The sequence below is a fragment of the Melospiza melodia genome, chromosome 4, assembly GCF_035770615.1.
Source record: "Melospiza melodia melodia isolate bMelMel2 chromosome 4, bMelMel2.pri, whole genome shotgun sequence".
Lineage (NCBI taxonomy): Eukaryota > Metazoa > Chordata > Aves > Passeriformes > Passerellidae > Melospiza > Melospiza melodia.
In genome coordinates this window covers 90,984,699-91,010,409 of record NC_086197.1, presented here as the reverse complement: position 1 = coordinate 91,010,409, position 25,711 = coordinate 90,984,699, and the positions used below count along the sequence as shown (strand labels likewise).

Here is a 25,711-nt window from a genome sequence, read left to right as displayed (position 1 = left end):
GTAAAATACCTGGGCATGGACTCCCCAGCCAACAGCCAGCCAGGTGTCTTACAGGATTTACTGGGAAGGGTTTGTGCAGGATCAGAGAAGCAAAGGGTGAAACTGCTCTGCTGAAGAGTAGCTCAGAGACTGGCACCCACACTGTGCTGCTGCACACCCACCCTGAACACCAGGGACAAGAAGGGGAAGCTCTGTGAGGAGTGACTGAGGTCACTGGGTCTGTCCAGCCTGGAGGAGACTGAGGGGAGACCTCACTGCAGTTACAGCTCCCTCATGAGGGGAGGAGGAGGGACAGACCCTGATCTCTGCTCCGTGGTGACAGTGACAGGACCCGAGGGAGCGGCCTGAAGTTGTGCTGGGGGAGGTTTAGGCTGGCTAACAGGAAAAAGTTTTTCACCAAAGAGGGTGGTGGGGCACTGAACAGGCTCCCCAGGGCAGTGGTCACAGCTCCAAGCCTGACAGATTTCAAGAAGTGTTTGGACAATGCTCTCAGGCACAGGGTGTGAATGTGCGGGGCTGTGCAGGAAGTTGGACTCAAGGATCCTGGTGGGCCCCTTCCAACTCAGCACAGACTGTGATTCTACAAAGACACCAAGAGGAACGTACTACATATGCTGCTACAGGCAGCTCCTGGCAGCACAGCCACTCCACCTACCTGCCTACAACAACACAGTCACCCCAGAGACACCAAGACCTCTGGCCACACCGCCCACCTTGGACATGGAGCTCCTGGAGGAGGAGAGAAGGCTGGTATGAAGCAGCCACACAGCTCCAGCCCAGAAACACATGCATCGAGCTGAGCTTCCTCACAAGAACAAGGACTTTTCAAGCCTGAAAATGTTTCAAATAACATGTTGAGAGACTGCCAGTGCTCTTGTATCTGGCTGAGACAGAAGACACTACCAGTGCTCTCCAAGTCCCTTTTCAGTGGCACACAAGTTTTCACTCCTGCGCTCCTGGCCAGGCCCAGAACCAGAAGCAGGCCTGTAAGTGATGGATGTCCCTCTGCTGGCCCCAATTCTCAGTGGCACAGCCAGGTACCAACAGCTGCAGTGCTCCCCTTCAGGGAGAGTCTTTGTATGCAACCCCCCAGGAACTGCTCTGAACGTGGCAAGAAGAAAGGGAAGACCCTGTGTACACACAGCAGTTTTATCCTCCAGACAGTTTTATCCCCTTCATTTTGTAATTCCTAAAACACAATTTTCTCCTTTCAGCACTTGAAAATTTTTTTTCAATGTGGCAGCAAATGATCAAATTTATTTTTTGAAGAGTCACAAAAACACACAGCCCTGAAAATATGAGGAAAAAAAATGAAAAATACTTTTTCTGTAGTGTTTTGGCTCTGCCTGTAGGTTTAGCAAAGAGTGGATTGCAATTATAGTTTGAGCATCTATTCATTTTATTGCAGGAAAAACATCAACACGTGTGCTGTATTTTTGACTTCTAAACAGCAGAGTAAATGCATATCAAATTGAGATGTGATGTATAGTGTATGAAGGCATTTTGATCCATGCAGCAAAATGAAAAGTATGCAAATTATTAGCAGTTTATAAGGAATAAAGTTTTACTATACATAATTTTATGCGCTTGTACAGAGAATCCATAATCCCACTAAGGAACAGTAAGTCTACCTATAATAAATGAGGGGTGGTTTAGAATAAGAAAACTTTTTAGATTTGAGCCAAAAAATACCTAAAATATGGAGATTAAAAGTAGCATAGGAATACACCAAATAGCCAAACAAAATTATCACGTTTGTTCTTAATGACTGCAGTATTCAGCAGTCTTCATTTTCCCAAGAAATACTTTGCTTTAAACTCTGTATTTTCTTTTGCCATGTTTCTCACTTAAAAGCCTGTATGAGCTTTTGTAGCACTGCCAGGCTTATTTTTTGTTTATATACAGGTTCTTACCATGGAGATATGTCCCTGACATGAAGGCATCCGGTATAGGAAATTACATGCAATGCCTTATTCTTCTAGTTTAATTAATGCTCTGACAACTTGGCAATAAGGCCACAGTGAAGAAAAGGTCTCTGTAGGGAACCTCAGGTTTTGAGCAATAGGAAAGCTGTCAACATTTTACTATATATCTATAGTAACATGTCGAACATCCAAAGATTTCTGGAAGGCATCTGTAGAAAAGAATTCAAAAGAAAAAAAGGTTAGCATAAATGATGTTTCTTAACCTGCTAAAAATAAATAATGACTTTCTCAGCAGTCAGAGTTGGAACTGGGTAAGCAGCCCATGCTGACTTACTTGTTTCAAGCAAAAAGAAATTCCAGTTTTTAATGAGCAAGGACCGTTTGACACAAACAGGAAAAAGGATTAGCCCAATCCCTGTTGAGACTGGTTCTCTTCTGTGATTTCAACAAGCTGAATGAGGAGTAGCTCTGTTCCACAGTGATCCATGTAACCATTCTAGACCTTTGTGTCCAAACATGTCTTCCCAGGTGCCCCAAACTTTGCATCCTTCTCAGCTGAAAAGCCCAACAGCAGCAGCTTGGCACAAAGGCAGCAAAAGGTGTCCTCTCTCTCCCTCTCCTCTGACCGGTTCAGTAGTTTGAGGAGCATCAAATATGACACCTCCTAAGAGAATCCAACTGCTCTAAAGGCAACCCATAGTCACAGACCTTGGATCATCAGAAACCTGTGGTGATCCATGTCTGAGAGTATCATTTGATATTCATGATCTTACTGTGCTCTTACACCATCCTCACCTCCCCAGGAAGGGAAATTGAGAAGGAAACAGCAGCACCACCTGAACTCCTCCACTATCTCTATCTCTTCAGCTGTGAACATGCAAAGCAGTGCTGTCTCTCCTGATGGATGAGCTATTCTTTAGCTACCGATGGAAAACAGCTGCCCTGGTCACACATCTAATTGCCTTCAACACCAAAATTCATGAAGCTGTACCATCTGAGGAAAATATAAACCAGACACATATTGATGTAGCATTCTGCAATCAGGACTTCTGACTCCTGCAGTATGAGGGCTAGCCCATACAGAGCAGTTTGAATTTTCAGTCTAATCCCCTGCCTCCCCATATTTTAGGAATGAGATTATTTATTTCTGCAAATACATCCCAAATGGATCAGAGGGATCAGCTTCAGTCTCTTCAGTGGATGGTGAACAGAGGCATTGCTGAGGATAAATTACTTTGCAGAAAGTAACTGTGACTATTTGCACAACCATCGTATTTGCTTTTCCTATAATCAACCAAAGAGACCCCTCCCACACTCCTGACATTAGATAAGATTTTTGTAAAGGATTCTAAGCCATTGAAAAGCAACCCACTCAGGATACATGAACACATCTCTTTACTGATAGCTCCAGACATGTTCTATCTTGCTTGAAGTGAAGAGCAGCACTGGAGAAGTTACTTAAGGTTCCTGCACATGCCCCAGCCCCAGGCTCAGTCAAGTGAAAGAGCCTGTGCTGACAGAGAAGAAGCTCCCCTCCCTGGGAGGCAGGAGCTACAGGTTTGTTTACATCACTGGAGAAATCGTGTACTTGTCTTTGGTTGTTCTTCTCATTTTCTCTGAAATCCCCAAATCTCAACAAGACACTGTTCTCAGAAAGTTTGAGCAGAACACCCAGTTATTTGCTGTTTCCTAATGATTTGCATCCTTAAGAAATAATCAAAACCAGCATAAAAATGTAAATGTGAGGAAATGGGATGGGTATTCATTCAGCCATGCAGCTGGAATTCAGGAACTGCTGTAATTGCACACGAGTAACATAATTTGCCTCCCTTGTAGATGTTTTTACTTATTCCAATCACGTCTTTCTTTTTCAGGGATGTTGCTGAAGTTCCTATACCCTGCAAGACAAAACAACCACTCTCTGCTGTTGCCATCCCAAGCCTGAGATGCTGAGTTGCTCTAGGATGGCAACACCAGGGCTGGCATCCAGGGTGGCACAGAGCAGGGCACTCACTTCCCCACACAAACTGCTGGCCCAGGTGGGAACTCTCAGTGCGCTGGATGCAGTGGCAGAGAAAGAAAAAAACACAGCTGGGACTGTACTGATGGAAACGGGGTAGAGGGAGAAACAGCACCATCATAAATACAGTAAAAAAAAAGGGAAATTATGCAAACAGTGAGAATATAATTGAGGCTTTTGCCAACAGAGTGGTAAACAACTTTGCTCTCCATCACCATCTCTCAGGTACACTCTTCTTTTGCTGGATTTTGTAGAAACATGCTCCCTCATCTGGCAAGGCTGTTTTAATGAGAGGTTACTTATGCCACTCTTGGCTATTCTCTCTTCACAACTATTCTCTGACTTGGGATTTAGGAGGTGCCTATGTGAAAACCCTCATTACCTTTGTGAGCACAAGAAGTGCTCAGCTGCTGAAGTACCAATGAATAGGCTCCAGGAAAGCCTGCTAGCAAAGCTCAATTTCCCAGCCCTCCCATCCCTCTTTTATGCCTCTGAACTCAACTATTTGAAGAAGGTACATGAAATAATATGCAGCACATATTTCCCTGAACAAAAATTGAATACAGAAAAGAAACTATTTGCATATTAGAAATCCTGTTCTGTAGAAAAATCTATGTGCCAGGAAAATGGAACATATGTGCTGAATGAATTTAGGCAAAGCTGCACCTTTGCTGTGCTGCTTAAGAAAAATCACATTTAATCCATCAGTCTGAGCCTGACATGGGCTTTTCATTAGTATTTAATCAAAACTGAACAAATATGAAACATGAACACCAGTACAGCATTAATGGTTCAACATAGTGCACCAGGTTTTGGAAAAGGACCTTGCTGAAGCCAAATCCAAATCCTCTCCAAATACCCAAACAGGTCCTGGCAGGACAGAAGGCCGTATGTGGCAACAGGTTAGTTGAACAATGCACACCTGTACCACAGGGTGACAGACAGCTCACAGCAGCATCCCCTGTGGGATGTCAAGCCCAGGAGCTCGCTGTGCTTCTGGTGCAGATCTCTACAAGAACCATTCCAAAACCACAGAATTGCAGTGGGAGGGTACAGGAAGAAACAGAGAGGAATACGGAAGTCTGGTAGAGTTCTGGATACTTCAAATCATCAAAGCTGTCAAAAAGGCAAGTTCATCCACAACTTTATCTCAGAGGAAAGCCCAGCCTGTTTCTGTCCTGGAGTTGCCCAGCTGCCTACCCAAACAGGAGGGTATTTTCTTTCAGTACTTTGCTGCCTGTTGGTAGTAACTCCTTTGGAAGAGCTGTATAGCAAATCCTTTTTGGCAACAGCAACACACCAGTGGAAATGACTTCTTAGCAAATGTAGTCTGAACTAAATGAAAGAAGAGTTAGGGATATTTCTCCTGCTTTGGAAAAATGGGGTATTGGTCACTTGCAGAGGAGAAGGGGCTCTAAGTACTAAGTACAACACACTTCAACACTTCAAATATTAAGTCTACTGGTGGTACTTTGGACATCATGTTCCCACTCCAAGACTCCCTGCTTACAGTCGGACATTCACTTGTTCAACAGCATGGAAACACCTCCATCCACAGGCTGCATGATTGCCCAGTGTTGGTCCTCCTTTCATATCATCCTTCTGAGCTCCTTGAGATCAGACATCTGGGTGGATACTTGGTTATTCAAATACATGGCAGATATACTGCTCATGTCCAATAACAAGCAGTATGGTATTTTTCTGGTTTTTGTTTTGCATCTGCCATTGAGCTGTGGCTTTTTAAAGACATAAGTTTTCATGAAAACATGAATATGGTCATTATAGGGATTATACTTCTGCAGTTTCAACTCTGCTGGCATACACAAACAGTTCCTGTATTGTTTTCAGATTTTTTCTTTAAATGTTTTTAATAAACATGCACAAAAATAAAAAATCAAAAAGTTACCCTTATCTGAGTATTGTACAGTTCATTTGAATCAGCCTGTTCACAGCAAAAGATCTCAAATGAGGCTGAGATAAAAAACACACGGTTTTGCTATTAATCTCCCATTCAATTTTCTAGTGGAGCCATTCCAATATCTACAAACACATAAAAATTTTGTATTGTCTATGATTAGACTTGCTAATCAAGCTGTATCTTTATCCCAATGCATATTTACCAGCAATGATGAAGCTCCTTTGTAAGTTATGCCATTCTGTCATTGAGAAAACAGGAGAAGTCATTCACCTCTGGTAGGATTTACTTCTGGATGGAGTACATCTTCTGTTCCTCAAATTTCTGGACTGAGCAGAACACACCAACCTCCAGGCAGCCCTCAAGAACCTGCCATTTCTTACTCTTCCCTGCCATCTCTGCCAGTACAAGTGCAGAGGGAACACCTAATCCTGAGATACTTAACTGGGTACATGGTGCCCAGAGGTCACAGACATATCTCTTATATTCCTGCTGGAAATCCTGTCCTTCACACTATTCTCCTGGCATGGCTGGCTGTTCCAGTTATGAGAAGAAAACATAGTGCCTGATGGGCCTTGTCAAAATGGTATTTGGTGGATATTGGAAAAATTTCACCAATGGCAAGAATGAATATGGTTTTACATGGTGTATAGAAGCATCAGAACTCAGAAGGTACTGAAATAAACAATGCACTTCTTTATCTCACCCCAAAAGGGTCAATAGCTACAGGAATTGTCACAGTAGAAACAGCAGGTTCTGGGATAACCCAAGTAAGGCAAATCACTGTCCAAAATAAATGAATCAACTCATTACATGTTGATGCAGCCTTGCAAGCCTTCTTAACAAATAAAATCTCCATGTTATGTGCATGAAAATGCAGCTGTTGATGAAGCCAGAGCTATTCAAGGGTACTAATCTCTCCACAACTGATGACAGCTGCATTTCTTTTTCCATTACTTTATCCTTGTAAGAACAAGTCCCACCTCCTGTTAATGTTTGGATCAGCCACTGGAGAAAAGCACTAAGTCTGTAAATTTTTTCAGTATTCTAATGCTTTGTGACTCAGGAATTACAAAAATAATTTGCTATTTTAAAATACATACTGCAGCACTAAGTTTAACTAATCAGAAAACCTTCAGTACCTATCTTGCTCTACATTGTTTGCACAGTTCTCAATCAAAACCACCTGTAGAAGAGGTGAAATCCTGGCCCAGAGGAGGCTAAAAGAGGCCTCATGCATGAAAATGTGGTCTCAGAACAGAATATTGCTAAGGTATCTAGTAAGAAACTCAGCAGTAATTTATAAACTCATTGACATGGCTATATAGAAATATTTCTAGTTTGTCAGAATAAATCCTACTATTCATCATCAGCCTAGTTATAGCCTACATCAATCATTTGCACTTCAGTCACCTTGTTCATTCTCATACTCTGCTGATTCAGCTTTAAATTTTATTTCACTGATAGGAGTCTTTCACAAAAGTCAAAAAAGTGCCTTCAAAGTAAGGAAAGTGGTTCTGTCTAATGAATCCTCAGTTACTACTCCTTCTCTAGTTAACCTCATTTCAGTCAAATTAACTACATTCCACAAAAATTAGTATCCTTATCCTTTGGATTTACACTGGAAATAATCACCAATACCCATAAGACTAATATATAGAAGAAATTAGACTGAAAAAATATCAGCAGCACCAAGTTTTCTCACTGCTTAATTTCTAAGACCTTTATTTTAGGTCTAATTTGTGCTTCAAATTTGGAGCTGAAGAGTTTTGAGGGTCTGGTCTATTTAGTGGGAATGACTGGGATTACTGAAAATGAAATTTTGTGACTCAAGTTTTGTAGCACTTAACAAATCAGTATCTGTCCCATCATGTTTCATATATCAAATTCTAATCCAGATCATAAACTACAAATCCCTATGATGTATTGCTACTGTTTTACATGGACTAGCTGACAAATGAGTACCTCAAAACTTCTTTCCACTACAGACTGCAGCCCTAGGCAGTCATACAGGAGATCCACAAGAGCTGAGCTCAGCCCAGCACCAGCTCTAAGACAGAAAGGCACTGTAGAGCCCAAAGTTCACATTATGGACATTTTTATAAACAAAAACAAAAGCAGGCAGTAAACATTTTTTGCAACAGGCTATGCATTCCCATCCAAGCACTTCAGTAAGTGTGACAAATGTTGGCACCTCACGGGCAGGTGCAGGGCTGGATCCAGCTCAGCGGTAGGAAGGGAAACAGATCACGGAGATGAGTCATTGCTGCCCTTTCACACTCCCCTGAGGGAGGAAGCCAGAGCTTGGCCAGAATGATGCTTTTGTCACTTGGGTCTCAATCCAGAAGCATGGCTATGCATCCACAATTGGGGAAAAAAAGGAAACGACAAAAAAGAAAACAAAAACTAAGAAAGAAAGAAGAAAAAAAGAAACAATAAAGACTATATATATGTTCAGAGTATTTGACCATTTCTAATACAGGAGCAAGGGGGGAAGACTGATGACTTTTCCCTGACAAAAGCCCATAATGTTTAAATTAGAACCTGGCATGGTCATGTCAAACTGTCAAAGGTGAGCACTCACCTTTGTGAGTTTTACTCGCTCAAAGTAAAACATCAGCGTAACAGGTTGTGGGATCTGGAGTTTTCAAGAGGACTACTGAAATCTTCAGATTCATGAAGACAACTGGACCTCCAATTGGACTAGGGGATTTTCATACTCCATAAATTGTGTACCTTCTACAAGTAAGCTGCAATTGTAGTGTATTCCATTATGTATTGTAACATAAAACTTTAGCTATTCACTATTCCACCACTTTTGGGGAAATGCTGCAGAAAGACTCTGTCACCTGTTGAATTTCTCCCTTCCTGATGAAAAGGCAGCCGTGCCATCCTCCTCTACAGGACAGAGGCTGTTACAAAAGCCATTATGTGGTGTGTATGTTAAAAGTAGGTTCATTCCACATGGCACTATAATTAACACTTCCTGTAACTGGATGATCATGAAAGGACTATAGAATTTTGAAGCAAAAATAAAACATTTCAAGTTTGACATAGGGATAGAAGTTTAAAAATCAATTATTTTTTTAAAACAGAGCTTCATAAAAGTACATTCATTGTCAACATTTATGAATGGTCTGAAAAAGACAATATGGTGACTAACTGGGAGTTTCCTACCATCATGATCTCCATATGACAGGGTAACAGTCTGCCTACATACTGCTGAAGAGAAAGAAGAATTTGTACCAGCTTGATTTTTAAATATGTTCTTATGTTTATTATACTTTGCTACTCCACTCTCCTAAAATGGTGGCCTCAGGAAAAGCTGCTTTGGCAGGCAATTGCAAAGATTCCCGTGGAGAGGAAGTGAAAAGACTGGGCATACAAACAACGGCTGCTGCCATGTTCAAAGCACTGGGGAGAGTTCATAGAGCAAAATGCAGTCCTAAGTAAATGGGTTTCAGGCAATTTCAGTGTTAAGATAACATCATTAAGACTAGAACAGATTGTGCTCAAACCCTGCTGTTTATAATTAACACATTGCTTCCAAATACTCCAGGGTCCCTGGTAAATAGTCCTCTGCTCAGATCCACCCAGACCAATCAGAGTATTTTCATCAGGTTCCATGCTGGGCCAGCACCTGTTTGGACAAATCCAAAAGAGCCAAAATACTCTTCTTTTTGGCCAGCTAAGTAGAGAGATGAACACGGCTTGCCTTAGTCATTGTCACAGTGTCCATATGGCTGTGAAGCTTGTTTTCACAAGAAATCGTACAAGTACTTTATTATGTCGAAGTTCACGGTCCTATAATCAAAAACACAGTATATTAGAGCAATCATCTTAACAGTGCTAAGACTTTAACCTGTTTGGAGACAGCACACGCAGGACATTCTGCACAATCAAAATCAAGCAATTCCCCAAAAGAAATGTAAGCGAAGATTAATGAATTTTTAATTTCTCTCATTATTTACAATACCGCTCTTCTGATTATTTCAACTTTGTAAAATTCTAGAAAAGAAATATAGCAACTTCCTAGTAAAGAAAGGAAGACTCTTATTTCAATAATGAAACAATAAAAATATAACAATATTAATAAAATTATATTTTCATATGGCAAACTTGATGTTCTAGTTGGTGATGCAAAGCAACAACCTTTTATGCTATTGAATGTTTTGTTCATCTCCTAAACCACCTGTTTTAGCATGTTTCATCTGTACTCATTTGGAGCCTGTGTTCTTTCAGTCTTGACAGTAGTTGACCCATGTTCATAGCTAAATTTGAAAAATCCAAGAATGCCAATCAATGGGATAGAAGATGTTAATGTACACTTTTGTACTTTAATGGCAGGCAAAATGAAACAGCAGTAGAATAAAACATATAATTATTTTTTTTGTCTCTAAACTCATTATTCTATACAATCTAACACTCAGACTTTAGGGTTTACTGTTTGAATAAATAATGCAAATTACTGCATAAAATGACAAGTATAAAATTAAAAGGGTTTTTTAAAAAAAGTATTCAATGATGCAAAAATAGCTGCTAACAATACTAAGTGAGATTAGCTAGCTGAATTCTTATTTGTTGGATTACAATCATTTAATAGTCTCTGTTCATGCATCAGCCTGTAACCCACTTTTCAAAAAGTTTTTATAAGACATCATTTTGGACAGAGAAAAAGTTTAGAAATCTCCAAGATACGTAACAGGAAATACTCTGTTGGAGTCAGCGACAAATTTAAAGACATTAACTATCACTGTTAGACTTACACAACATTGTGTCACTCAAAAACAAGTGCTTTAATTACAAGGCTTTCCACAGAAACAAGATCATACACACCAACAAATGCTGACCTTATCAACTAAATGAAAAAGAATTGTCCTGTCATAACAACTGGGTTTATTACAGATTCTCTGAAAAGATCCATTATTTCAATAAACACTACGAGAGCCCTACTTCAGCTGCAGAAAATTTATGAACTTAGGTTTGAAATTCTTAAAAGAGAAATTATTTCTAACAAAGAAACATCTAACTTTGCCTTCAGCTAAATGTTTAACTACTATGTGGTAAAGCACAGAGATATATCCACAAAGACTGAGTATATGCCACAGAATAAGCCAGATGTGAGGTTCCATGGTAAAAAAGAGACTGTGCATTTCAGCAGTTACCATGTTCAAAGCCACCAGGAAGAGATACAAGTGTTTTACTCTTTTCCAAAAACAGGTGGTTTTTTTTTGGTTTTTTGTTTTTTTTTTTTTTTTTTTTAGTGCAAACTTCACTTTTGCTTAAAAAACACAGAAAATGAAATGACAATTGTAACAGCTTGAATGGGGGTGGGGAGGGAGCATCCTTTTCTGTCCCATTCTTTGCACACCTCAGCCTTCCATTAGGAAATATGCTGAAGTAAAAAGGCTGAGATGGTAACTAAAATCTGAAGGTTTTAGTGACTAATAAATTTATTTTAGTACTATTGCAATAACAGAGAAAGAAGAATCAGAAGATGGGCTGTATGGGCTGTTTACTTGATACGTATTTTGGCTGAGATTTCAAAACAGTTCCTTCTCTGTGACAAATACAATCAAAACTATTCCACAGATAGAAAATGAAATTTCTTAAAGCACAGAAGATCAGGCCTTCATCCTATAGCTAGAAGCCCCACCCAGGGAAGAGAGATGCTCATTTCTAATGAGTTCATGAAACCTTGTCTTTTTACAGATCATCCTCTTTAAGATTTAATAAATACTGTGGTCTGAAAAGTGTATTGTAATGAAAATTGTAACAAAGGAAAAAACAAGATTGAAAAAAAGGGAGAAACAGGAGAAAATCAGAACACGCCAACTTTAAAATCAATCCATCCATCCATCCATCCATCCATCCATCCATCCATCCATCCATCCATCCATCCATCCATCCATCCATCCATCCATCCATCCATCTCAAATAGCCCTATCTAGGCAGCAAATAAAGACCTGCGAGCTACTTTTGGAGAAAAAAAGAACTGCTTTCTTTCTCATAACATATAGGAAAAGTCAGTTTACGTACATACATATAAACACATACACATATATCAGACCTAAAACACTACCATGCACTGAGGTTTGAAGTGAGTGTCTCTGACAAACACTTTTTCCAGTAAGGATGAGCTGCATGGCACAAGTTTTGGTTTTCTGGCTGTCTATACCTTGCAGCAACCTTAACAAAATCATTGAAACTTCTGAGGATGTCAAAGTTGCAAGGAAAGGGCTGTCAAAGTATCCCAATTCAAGGATAAATCCCAATGTATAACTGAACACACAGTGATCCATGTTGCTGAGCAGATGGTCTGCTGTGCTTGGTTCCAGGGGGAGCTTTTTCAGGGCATCACTCACCAAGTGGCTTTACTGCTGGGAATAGCAAACTGACATAGCAAAGCTGTGGAGGGCCTGGCACTGTGGTCCAGCCAGACCCGAGCCAGACAAAGTTCCATTCTGCAGCCTGTCCAACTGAAAACTGAAATAAGTGTATGTGTTGCATTTACTGACAAGGCTACTGGGCATTTAATAGCTCAGGAGAGTAACATGTGCACTGAGGTTATGGAATACACCCAACACCTCAGGTTCCTCCTTAGTTGCACATTACAGAGAAAAGTTGGCTGTGAGAACATTTCTCCCTTTTGACACATGTGATTTCTGGGCTCTGTTCTGATTATAGACTGTTTATCCAAGCCTTGCTAATAAGGTGGCAGCAACAGATAAAATAGGAGATATAGGCCTGATTGCTGCCTTTGTATTGCATGTATTTCTGTCTGCAAATTACTGCCATCTCTCCTGATGGATCTCAAACTGTTCTCAGACTTCACAACTGAAGGCTCTGGATAAACAAAGATGATGATGTACTTACATCCACTAACTGAATTAGCTTATATCAATAACAGATCACACAAGATAGTCTATGTGCAAGAAATTCTATAACCTATGTAGTTTTTATATCATATGCACAACACTGTTAAGAACCAAACATAATTTCAGATTCAAATACCATAATGTGCTTTTTGGTAATGAAATGGACTGACATTTCAGAGCAGTATTTTCACATGAAGTCCCTGACCTTTACTAAGCACAAAGACAGTATGTTACTGTAACACACAGTGCCACTGTAACATAAATCATTTTCAAAACAGGAATGGACTATACTTACCTTGGGTACAACATTTCTCATAAATAACATGACTTATTCAGTCATTCTTAGAAAACATCCTGAGGTTTTCTATTCTGGTCTGCAAAGAGCTATAGACTGAGCATATACCTGGTTTGAAGCCCCTTTCAAGTCAGCACATGCAACAGTAAATGAACTCTTAGCAGGCTCACCGGGCAATAGCTCTGATGAAGTCCAGAGACACAGTGCACTTGTATCGTGGTCCATCGAGCTGGTCATTCTGGCCAACCATGGATAACAGCTGCAGGGTCACAAGAGAGGTGATCTATGGACAAGAGACACAAGTAAAGTTAGTAATTTTTGTTAACATGAACAGCAGTGGCCAATTTATTGTTGTGTTTGTTTTTGGTTTTTTTTCCATTTGGCATAATTCCCGTTTTTCTCTGGAAAGTCACTTTCACTTGCTCATTGTTCACTTCCACATAGCTCTGCAGCTAGAAAACCCAGGAATCTACATACATCTTGCCATTACATTTCAGCACCAGCAGTGATAGACAAAGGCTAAACCCTCCATCCTTCATATCAAAAGTTATCCTGGAGTTTTGAACAGAGGAACAGGAATAATAGGTATGAGCTGAGCATTTTCCAAATCTCTGCCTGACAATCAGGAAGGACTAGGATTTTTTTTTGCTTTATCCCTGAAGACCTCCCTTTGAACTTTTCCACTCAATGTTGGATATTCCTGTGCCAGATCATATCACATTTTGAAGAGATGGATGTTTCACTCTACTCTAGATAAAAAGGAATTTGAAGGTTGGAAAGAAAAGGCTGGAAGATTGTATGTTAAAAAGAGCAGGGCCTGAGTTGAGAAAAATTTACCTACAAACACACATACAGTGTCTTGACAGAGCCACTGATTATTTTACCAAAATAGCAATGTACCAGTATACTTTTTCACTTTGCTCCTCCAGTGATGGCTGTGGCACCACTAAAGTTAAGTCATGGGGTGTCACCACTGGAAACAGCCATCCCATTCTGACTCAGTTAGGAAGAGACACTGTAGTGATTCCATTGATTCCCCATCTCCTCCCAGATATCAGGGAAAGAAAGAAGTAAAAGCAGAAAAGAAAATTTTTCCTTGGCCTTTGCAATAGATACCACAGACAATTCAGGGCAATGAGGTTATATTCTGTGACAAAATGCTACCTTGGCTACAGTTTTCATTTTTAAAAATCCAGCCAACCATGACCTACTTCTGAGTAATGATAATAGGACAGTAAGGAATTCCTCGAGAATAATGTATTTCAGGAAAGAAAGTGTCAGTTCAAATGTTCAAGGAAGCACAATGCTATAAAAAGCATCAGCAAGTTGTTACAATAAAAAAAAATACTCCTAACTCAGTAATAACCCCACTCTTTTGCTGGAAGTACACTTGGATTTCAAATTTGTGACAGTGCTTGTAGGAGGCAGGAATAATATATTAGAAAAAAATGATACCTACCTATAGAGAATAGAAAAAAATATAGTATCCAAGAATGAAATAATTGTTAACAGCCTGCACTTAACTTTCTTTCATATGCTATAAGACAACAATAGTTTGGATGTCAAAATTCTGAAAAGTCTTTGGAGTTTGTTTAAGGAATGCTGGTCTATGCATAGTCACAAAGACAAATTCCATTTACTTAATTCAGATATAAAAATTACATGGTTTATCAAATTTTAGCATTTACAAAATTAAAGAAAATTGAATTCAGTATATGGCAAATGGCTCAGATTCTAGAGCATTAATTCCTTTGCACATATCACTGGCTTGGGATAAACCTCAAACTTGTTAGGTTTTATATTCTTAAAATACTCCTGAGAGTACATTTTTCTCCATTCTCCATTCAACAAAATCCATATTCATTTTGGAGGAATCTGCTGTAACAATTGCACCCACGTGCATCAATACTGGCAAATCACTTCTGCAGGCACCTGCAGCTGGTCTCACATTCAGAAATCATCAGTGAAGGAATAGCAGGAGAGTCCCTTGAAGGTCCTTATGACCAGAGGAAAAGTCTGCACAGTCTGGAGATCCATCTCAGTTTTATGTGGGATGTAAAAGTGACCTTGCTGCTGCATTACAAATGCTCCAGCAATACTTCAACAAATTCTGCATTTTCTAACTAGCACCAAAAGCTCTGTGAGTATCACGAGGTCAGCAATGTAAAACTCCTTACTGAAGGCTGACTCAAGAAATCTGAACTAACATCAGCCTGGACACTAAGTTTCATTAATGTTTTGATTTAAGAAATTAAATCAAAGACTCAATATACAATATTACAAGATAAATAAGGATTAGCTTTACTCTTTATGATCAGAGTAAAGAACTTACTCAGGAAACTGCAACCTTTTACTTATTTCTTTCACAACACTTAATAAATGTCATCACAAGGAAGCAAGTGCAGGAACAGCAAGTCCCCACTCTGAGACCACCTAAAAAGACAGCTGTAGAGAACACTGCCATTTTCAACTCATGCAGGCAAGAAACAGTTTTATCTCCAAAGAGGCTCAATAGAGGCAAAGGGAAAGAACATCTATCTGGGGGGGGTGAGTAGGGACCAGCTATCCTACAGCCAGCCAAATGTTAGGAGCTAAAATACCTGATTTGTTAGACTTTAGATTAGAATTCAACATGCAGTAGTTACAGATGCCTGGGCTGTGCATGGAGAAAGGCAGAGATCTCCTAAGGACAAGTCCAAAAGCCTGCCTGCTGAGGGGACAGCAGCCTGGGGCTTTGCTTGCACAGCTTTTTCAGGGGATTCAGGGAGAATCAAAACCAGCAATGGAGCTCAAAAAGCAATGACTTCTAATTTTTTCTTGCTTTATACAATATAGCAGGAGTGTTCTGTAGCTGTCAGCCACAGAAATGGACAAGACACCTATTCTGTGCAATAAATTGATAGAAAAGACTGGATTGTGGTAGAAGTGGAATTATTAAGTTTCTCTAATATTCTGTGCTGAATCTAGACCAAATAAATAAAAGATGACTGTCCTCACCAAACAGTTCAGAAGGTACAAATCCCTTCTGACACAAGAGGCTTGAGCACCTCTACTGAATGTCTGACAAATAACTGGGGTGGGAGCAAAGGAAGGAAGAAGAAAAAGCAAAAGCCATGTATGGTATTAAGTCTTCACCAGACCTCTCTTGCAGTCTGCTTCTGAAGCTGAACTATTTTGCATAAAATTGCAATCTCTCTGGGCCTACCCAGGGCATGCTCCTGGTAAAGCAGGATACAGTGGAATGAACTGGGTTTAAGACAGCGTATTTGTAGCATAATTTTAAAATTCACCAATATTCACGTCTTGTCAGCACTTTAGTTCCAGGTATCACCTGTAACTTAAGCACTGAAAAACAATTACTACTTCAAAAGTTCAGGCACTACAAAACTTTGGAGGCGATATGTTCTTAAATTAAGACACATCAAAAGTTTGAAACACAGATGGGAAAAATATGAATGCAATGCCAAACTAATTGCACTTAGCCAAAAATACACCACTGCTTTTGAAATATTTTTAAGGGGGTTTTTTTTAATATCATGGGTACAGTGGCTCCATTTCATTATCACAAAAGCTTGAGAAGAAACATCTGGCAAGAACAGACTAGAAACAAGCCAGAAAAACTGTGTGGGTGATATAAGAAAGAATACTTATTGAGAATCTTCAGAACAAAAGAAATTATAGTTGGAAGAAAAATTCTAGAGTTTTTGTAAAATTGCTTAAATTGGTGATGATTTAATACTAGCAAAAATTAACAATTAAATGAAATTTTCTACAGGAATAACAAGAGAATCTGAAAGAAACCCCTTTCTGATCTGAAAGGTGTAGAGAAACGAGTTTTACCAGCATGTTTAAAATAACTGATGATGGAACTTGCTTTGAAATGTATTAGTGTGAGAAACCTGCTGCTGAAATCTTGGATCCAAGGTGAGAATAATCATACAAGCACAGCAGATAATTGTTCCCAGGAAGAAATGACCACTCAGATTGCTTCTGGAGATTCATTGGTCAAATATGGACATTGAAACCTCTGGAAAAAACAAGCAACCCACAAGTCATCCTTCAAGGCAGCTTTTTTCCTATCAGCCTGGACTAACAGATGGGCCTTGCATCATTCCCCAAGCAGACACAAAGACTGGCTTTGTGAGCACATGGCTGTGTGGAAGCGACAAGGATTCCAGAAGGAAGGGCTGTCTGCTGAGAAAGGCCGGGCTCTTCCCGAGGACGCCACAAGAAGCCAGAAAATATTCACTGAGGTGCAAAACATGAGCAGAATTAGAACCCATGACACAGGGAAACGCATGACAGACTATCTAGGAAAGGGTCTGGACCAACAGCGGGACATATCTCAAATCCATAGGATAAAACTAAACAGAAAATGATGCTTTTGGGGTGGAGGGGAAGCTGCTTCCTGAGAGATGTGACTGAAATCTCATGAAGTGTACATTTTAAACTGGACTGGAAAAACATTAACGAAAGGAGGAACAATTTCAAACTGGCAGAAGTATACTAAATGCTCTTCATCTCTACAGTTTATACTATTCAATTATCTTGCCCAAGATGTAAAATTAATTCTAACTCTTCAGTCTGGCTTACTGTCACACACAGATTCTGAACGTCAAACACGTCAAGAAATGAAGAACTTTCCGTATTCAGCTCTGCCAGACAAGGGCACTACATTCTTTCACAGTCACATGAATGGTGCTTTGCAGCACCATCATCCCACAGCTCTCAAAGCCTGTGCACTTGATCAAAACCTACCCCTGCCAGCAGCCACATCCAGCCAGGCACATGGAAAAACCTCTGCTAAGGCACATGGCACTTGGAACACCCAATACCATTTACAAAACACATTTCAGTCAGAATGACTGTGCAAAACCCTCCTGGAGTTAAATTCAATGACCCTAATACAAATTATGTGAGCATAAAAAAACCTGCTCAAAATTATTTCAATGAAAATTATAGCCAGAGTGTGCTCAAATGTCAGCCTTGTTTGAAAAGCTTGCACAGAAAGATAACCATAGAACATTACAACTATATATATTTAAGACATACCTGATAAAAATTGTTTTTATTAATAAAAATAAACCAACATTTGTTTGAATGCTTGTACAAAACAATCAGGTTTTGATACTGAATTACATTTTGTGTGAGGCTTTTAATGCATAAAAAAAATACAACAGGGGGACACCCTTAAAGATTACTTGGAGCCTTCAAGCCTGCAGTTAAACATTTATTATGACATGCTTCAGCTAGGTATTTTACCTTTATCTCAGCTTAAAGCAATCCAACTCTATTTTTAAACTACATTATGAACACAGTCAAAATGTTTCTGACTACAACAGAGGCACCAGAGCCCCAGCCTCAGTGCTGCCCCACAGACAGGGCCCTGTGCTCCTCCCTTTGCTGATACACACAGGTGGCAGTGCAGGATGGGATGGGGCAAACACACTGACCCAGCCTGCTTTGCAGTTTCTTTTATGAATGCTTGCATTTGATGTCTTTCTTTCTTTCTTCCAGATCAGTTTGGGTTTCTGTGTTGCTGTCACAGAAGTATTACCTCATTATTTTGTGTTGAGTCACCAGGACCTTGATTTCATTTCATTCAAGGCAAATCTATGTGATTTACAGATTTAAACAAGTGACTCCATTTGCTTTTTCAAAGCTTCATCATATCAGCGATTCAGTCATTTGTTAAGACAGCCAAAACTTCCTTTACACAATCCAGAAGAAATGTTTATTTACCCTCAAGTACATGACCTTGAATTTCTTGCTGTTAAACCAACTCAGTTTGTATCATACTCACCACCTAAAACTTTTTTTGTGTCTCTTCAGAACAGAAATGTTTATTAAGCCCAGGGCATATAACATTGAATTTTACTAGAAAATTCTTCTGGTTTTTATTCTATAGGTCATTAGAACCATTTTCATATGATATTTTCTCCATTGTATAATCACTGCTCACCACCTCTTCCTTATTCCACCAGGTCTTACCTTTTGTATCCCATTTACACAAAAGGATGCTTGACAAGAAACAGTGCCAATTTCATACACTTAATCAAGGAATAAACACATATTTTGCCTTTTTCCTTTCCCCCTCCTCTTTCTGTACCACTCCATTCTCTGCTTTCAGACCACAGAACACCTTTTCTGCACACTAGAAGCTGCCTTCTCTCTAGGCCATTCTCCTGCAATTGGCCTCCCTTGTGGCTTTCCCTTCAATCTCAAGAGAAGCAAGTGTATTTTTCTATTTTGAGAAGACACTTCCTACCCTTGGCTCTATTCATATTTTAGAATACTTTCTCTTCAATTAGAAGTCTGTTTTCTAGGGTTTGTTTAGAGACTCTGACCAGCTGCAAATCTTGACTCATCAGTACAGCTTCCTTTCAACTCTTCTCTGTACTTTCCCATTATCTCTACACCTCACATACTATCTTCCCAAAACTGCTATTTAAAGAAACAGAAACAAAACACACAATATTTTTTCTAAAAATACCATTGATTTTCTAAAATGGGGACACTGAATCGAGATCCAGGAATTATTCCAGCAAACCAAAAAGGCAATTTAAAAAAGTAAACAAGAAATCCAGAAGGAAGTATTCTTCATACAAAATTGTAGTTAATCTGTAACACACTTTGCCTCTGCAAAGTCAGTACAGTGGCAGAGAGTTTGGAGGAGTTTAGAAAGCTACTGAGCACATTCATGGAAGCAAATTAAACCATGGGCTGCTGAATGCAAATATCACCTCTGTGGCAGGCATTTAAGCCCCCAGGTAATAAGAAGTTGTAACATATACAGACTATGCTCATCCTCTGCTTTCTAGTCTTAAATTTTCCCTGCTCATTTGATATTACTTAGAAGTAGTCAGACAGTTTTACAGTCTAAGAAGTAAAACAGTGGGTAAGCCCATTTTGGGTCTGACTTAATGTGCCTGCTGTGATGCATTCATCAAAGATAAAGTACATCATCTGCATCTTCCACATCCTACCACTTTTTCCCCTTTTAAACTTCTCTTGGGCCTCTGCAAGGGCTCTCTCACTATCAGTTACTGTGTTCTCCCCATACTTTGCAGTCTTTGTGAAAGCAAAAAACCCCACCTGATGAAAATCCAGCTTCCCCCGCCATCTCCTGAAAACCTTCCCAAAAGCATTTGCACAGATTAGCCTTGCCCACTCATTGTTACAGTAACATCACTTTTTAAAAGCAGTTCAATAATTTATTCATTTGGGACCTAATATTAGAGGAATCTTTCAACGTGTTAATGAATTTGCTTTCTCTTCATTATTTTTATTCAATATAGAAATTAAGAAAAAGCTCCTTTTTTTTTTCTCTCAGCACATTTACTTTAGCATTAATCAATTTGCCTAATAAGAAGGAAAATAAAAGGCAGTTCACAACACTCTCTGCCTCGCTCTGCTCATCAACTTTAAAAAGAAATATAAAAACTCTACAGAGTGATGCATGGATAAATCAGTATTTCTGAGTCAGTTCCCTCACTTTGAGGATCAATTAAAGTACTTCACAAAGGCATGAAAGGCATGCTAGAAATTTGCTTAATGTGGTATTTTCTAAAAGGACCAAATTATTTTCTGTACCTGAGGATTATTTGGAAATATTTTCTGAATTTTGTTAAGATCCTTGGAAGTGATGACAGGAGTTAATTTTGATACTCAAACCCAAGATCTGAATGCATCTGCAATCTGTTGAAGATGTGTACATCTAATTTACTCCATAACAACCAAGAAACACAACTCCTAAGTAAAAGGACTACAGATACAAGTTGGAGACAGCTAATTCAAAAGTACTCCCCTTTCTAGTTCATACTTCCAAAATCTAAGAAACCAAAGATGGTAACAGATGGTCAAAGGAACACTTGGGGAATGATTTTTACAGTTAATTTGATTACTTAAGCCAGGTAGCCTCACAAAGTGGACATTAGACCAAGGCTGGCTATTTTTCAAGGCACAGGCAATAGCCAACAGAAGTATCCCTCTATCATATCTTCATTCATTTTTGCATCAAAGGTCTCAGGTTCCAGGCAGGCTTTTTTACAAGATAAGGAAAGCAACACAAAGACTGTTTTCCAGAAGCAAATCTTCATGCCACTGACCATACAATTTTAATTCCCCAAATCTAGAAAATTTTGCCTCCCCTCCTCCTTCATTTATTGCATCTGTCCCACAATGGCCACATTTCTAGATATTGCAAGTCAAGTTCTATTAAGACCAGGAAAGCAGTAATGTTAGAAATACTACCCAGTACCTGTGATACTGATAGGATTTGATATATTTACATAAGGCTCCTAAATTTTTAATGCTATTTCAGTAAATTATAGAACTGTGCACACAGTTACCAGCCTTTTACTGCTATATGAAGAAGCTGTGTTTGTAAATACAGATTTGCATTAAAAAAATGATTCAAGCAATTAGGATTTCAAACCTGTCCTGAAGATAAAAATCAGTCTTTTGTATTTGGCAAGAGCAGACATAATGAAATTAAAAGAGATTGCTCATAATCAGACATTTGGGAGTATCTCTAAAGTAAATTACCTAGCTTTCTGCAAGAAAAAAAGATATTCAGTGCGTCTTAACTACAGTATATTTCTGGATGATTATGATAATTAAGTGTTTAAAGAGTATTGATCCAAATATTATATAAAGAAACCGGATATTAAGAATTCTTTAATTAAAATAACCACTCCAGGAATATTTGACCCAAATACTTCTGAAATACAGATCTCAGGCATTTCAACCACAAGAACAGAAAAATGGTAAAATACACTGTAGTCCCAAATGGGAGTTTGCTCTGAAAAATAACAATTTAAAAATACATTGATTTTAAATCTTGAGATTGTGAAAACAGAGGCACTCCACAGTAGCATGCTGCTTCCCAACTACTCACAAGATGCACTGCAGAAGACTGCAATCAACTCCACATTCACTGTGACTAGATAAACTGCAAATTTTAGTGGTTCTGCAACAGGAAAAAATAGTAACAAAAACAAAAAATAAAAACAACTTGTATCAATTGCTTAAGAGTGTAAGTACAGCATATTGGTACAAAACAAAGATTCTCCCTGGCCCAATCCGCTGCCTCTTGAAAGTACCAGCAAAGGGTGCTCAGGGAAATGTGTAATAAAACTCTAAGGAAGAAAAATTTCCTGATATACTGGGTCCTAGTGTTCTTAACTTCAGAGACTTCAGTAATTAGGTATAAAATTGTTCACACTTAGGGATCTGACCTGTTGAAACGTGAAATTTCATGCTACTCTTGTATTGTCAAACTGGAGCTAAGAAGATTGCTGATTTGTAACATTAATGCACTCATCAACACATTGAGGAGAAATTTATTATAAGGCTGCATGTCAAGAGATTAGAAATAACAAAACTGCCTAGCTCTCAGCAATATATGGCAGTGAGTCATATTAGGTTTTATGCCATCCAACAGAGGAAAAGAAAAAATTCCAAACACCTGATTTATTTTTATAAAAACAGTAATTAGAATTTTATTTGATAAGGGATGTCAGAGCCTAGATGAACCAAGAGTTACAAAGTTCTGGTACAACAGCAACTGAGAGGAACCCTTCCCTAACAAAATCAGGACATTTAAATTTAACATATTCCTGTACTTTTGCTTACAGGCACCCTCCTTAAGGAGAACAGAATAAGCACCAAGGATGAATGGAAGTTTCAGTTCCAGGCTGGCTAAGTGTCACCATGCAGCACAAGGGAAGAGAGGACTCCTGAAAGTCACTCTGTGCTGGTAGGAAATGGACGGATCTAACTGGAATCTTCCCTCTCTGAGTTTGCCAGGAAACCAAACAGCCTCATGGAGAATATTCTACTCTTAATCAGCAAATCTAAAGAAAGCATTTGGTTCCCACCAGAAGGAAGAGAAAGGCCAGGATGAAGACTGTCATTCAAGAAGCCCTCTAGATACCTGAAAACAAATAAAACAAGCCCTATTGTAACAACAGATAGCGATGGCTGTAATCTACAGAGAGAAGTGTTGTTTTCATTAAAGAAATGTACAAGTTTAGATGTGCTACAATAGAGGCTATAAATTCATAACATCCATTTCTAGAGAAAGCAAAGCTTTCAGCCAACCATGATTTGAAAAGTCATAAAATATTAAAAATCTAGGTTCAATGACCCATTAAATAGGTTGGATGCAACTTCAAAAGATATAAATATCCTTTTATCCCTTGCACAGATAACATACAAAGCGGTCAAAACTACCAGTTTTCCATCTCTTATTCAGTTATACTTGGTTTTATCAGATAAAGAGCATGAAATATCATCTGTCAGCATGAAACATCATCTGTCAGCAATTAACTGTAAATCAAAAAACCATGTTCTTCTAACACAACACTAGTTTTTTTATACAGTTTCTGTCACCCTTTAAAGCAACTGTGAAATTCTACTAGCTATGCCATGTAGCACTTAGCTTCTCTAACCTGGAAAAAACCCAGTTTCTGACACTCCTGTCTGGCAAGCACATGTGCTGGGTAAAAAGCCAACCAAGGCAACCAAAGAACTAGTGAACCAGTGTGCTGCCACACCCACCAACAAGGCAGGTCAATGGATTAGACAAAGGATATGTGGGAAGGGAACAGCTGCTAAAGGAAAACATTTCTTAGTAACAGAATGAAGTCAATTAATATTTCTCCCAACTTTATAGCAACCAAGGATAATTCTGTCTATTTAGATAGACAGAAACATTCAAAGACACAACCACTCCTAAGAGTCCTAAAAGCATCTTGCTATATATATAATGTGTTAAAATTTGTGTAGTTAGCAAACATTGACTATACTGCTCCTACACAACTGCAAATCATTTATAGGGTGGACTGTAAAATAGTGACATGCTGCACAAAGCAATTTGCACATCATTCAGGAGTGGAGTGGGGAAGGTATGTGGTGACAGCACCTACATGGTTGGTGGCTACAGCAATTTGTGGGGCAGAAAACACTACAAGTTGTTCAGCAGGGACTTCCCAGAGTCAGGGAAACCCAAGAGAGAGCAGCTTTTGTGAGGGAGGCTGACATGGGAAGGGTGATGCCAGAGCACCAGAGGGAGATTTGAAGAGCTCTAGGGAACACAAGTGACCAGGAGCACAGTGAGAAGGGTGGGCAAACAGGACAGACAGGATGTGGCAGGGCAGTTCATACAGCATTCCCTGTAGGCAGATGTGTAGGAGAGTGCAGCCACCTTCCTGGCTGCTCAGTCTCAGTGGGGACCTTTTCACTCCCTACAACTGCCAGAAAGGAGTGTGAAGCCATGAGGGGATTGACTTCTTCTCCCAGGCAGCCAGGGAGAGGACAAGAGCAAATGGCCTCACATTGCACCAGGGGGGAGGTTCAGGCTGGACATCAAGAATAATTTCTTCACTGAAAAGGTGGTCAGCCATTGGCACAGGCTGGCCAGGGAGGTGTTTGAGTCACTAGCCCTGGAAGTGTTCAAGAAATGACTGGACATGGCACTTAGTGCTATGGTTTAGCTGTCCTGGTGGTGTTCAGTCAAAGCTTGGGCTTGATGAGCTTGAAGGTCTTTTTCAAGTTTAATGAATCTATGGTTTGAAAAGCACAGAAGAACTCCACAAGATATCCTATGTAAGTTTCAGTGGAATACAGTGCAGTCAAGGAACAACTGCTCCCATGACTAATTAACTCATCTCTTTTTGGAGTTGATAGTTGTGATAGCCACTCTATTTTGTGAATAATCATTGTGTCAAGACTTTTCAACAATACTCAGTAATTATAAATCTGACTTTTTGAATATTAAAATTAAATCAGTTTAAAATGGCTTAATCCCTCAAAAATACTATACTGATCACCAAACTGAAAAATCCATACAAGAGATCAACAGAAAGGTGTGAAAAAACAGGACAGAATCAAGCAAGCAATGAAGTCTTTTGATCTCAACAGATTAAAAAGTCACCTCCATACTAAAATGCCTACTGTAGTGAGAAAATACAGGAGAAAAAAACTGAACAAAGAGAAGCAGTTATGATTGCCAAAGACACTATTAGGGTCTGATGAAAAGCTACCTGTCATTCCAATCAACTGTTCTATCCAAACATTTTCCCACCTCTTGGAAGCCCTGCACATAGGCTTTACATAACAGGCAAGCAGCTCCCATAGTTATCCTCTGGAGTCTCTTCAGAAAGCAGAGACAGAGTAGTGCTCAAGGATATTTTAAAGTGTCCATTGCAGAATCTGTGTTGCAGTCAGTAAGCATTAAAAACCCACCCCATCAAAGAAGCAGCTGGTCAGGAAGTGGTGCTATCAGTCTGCTACTCCTCAGTAAGAGAAGCACAAGCAGCAGAGACCAAAATCTTATGTAGGGTATGCTCTGGTTCTAACACTGACCCTGGGCACCTGCCCCTCTGCCACTGAAGGCCACTTTTTGTGAAGTTCTCAGCACATCTTGTCCAAGGTGACACAGCAGCACAGGCAAGGTGTCACTGCCAGGAGCTGGTTATTGGGTCAGGACATACAGACCATTCCTCTGAGCTGCTGGGCAGTCTGCATCTGCCTGATGGCTGAGTTCAATTTTACAACCAGATCTTGCACATCTTGTCCTGCAGAAGCACTACATACTGTTAAAAGCTGACTAATTTTATCTGGAAAGTGCACCAAAACTTGGTCATCTCAAGAAAATTTTAAGACACAATACTG

General features: G+C 39.4%; 1 protein-coding gene across 5 annotated transcripts in view; it reads right to left on the bottom strand.

The window, feature by feature from the left end:
* Window positions 1-1,375: 1,375 nt before the first annotated feature.
* Window positions 1,376-25,711, bottom strand: part of ORC5 (origin recognition complex subunit 5) — a 69,903-nt gene continuing 45,567 nt past the window's right edge. For 4 of the 5 annotated variants that reach the window (XM_063155542.1, XM_063155543.1, XM_063155545.1 and 1 more), the window contains 2 exons: window positions 13,204-13,316; window positions 5,784-9,664 (listed from right to left, as the gene is read on the bottom strand). In XM_063155542.1, the coding sequence (XP_063011612.1) occupies window positions 9,619-9,664; window positions 13,204-13,316 (159 nt within the window). In that variant the 3' untranslated portion in view covers window positions 5,784-9,618. Of the gene's footprint in view, window positions 2,135-5,783; window positions 9,665-13,203; window positions 13,317-25,711 lie in introns of those variants that run through there. The other variant, XM_063155544.1, reaches the window with a different exon arrangement.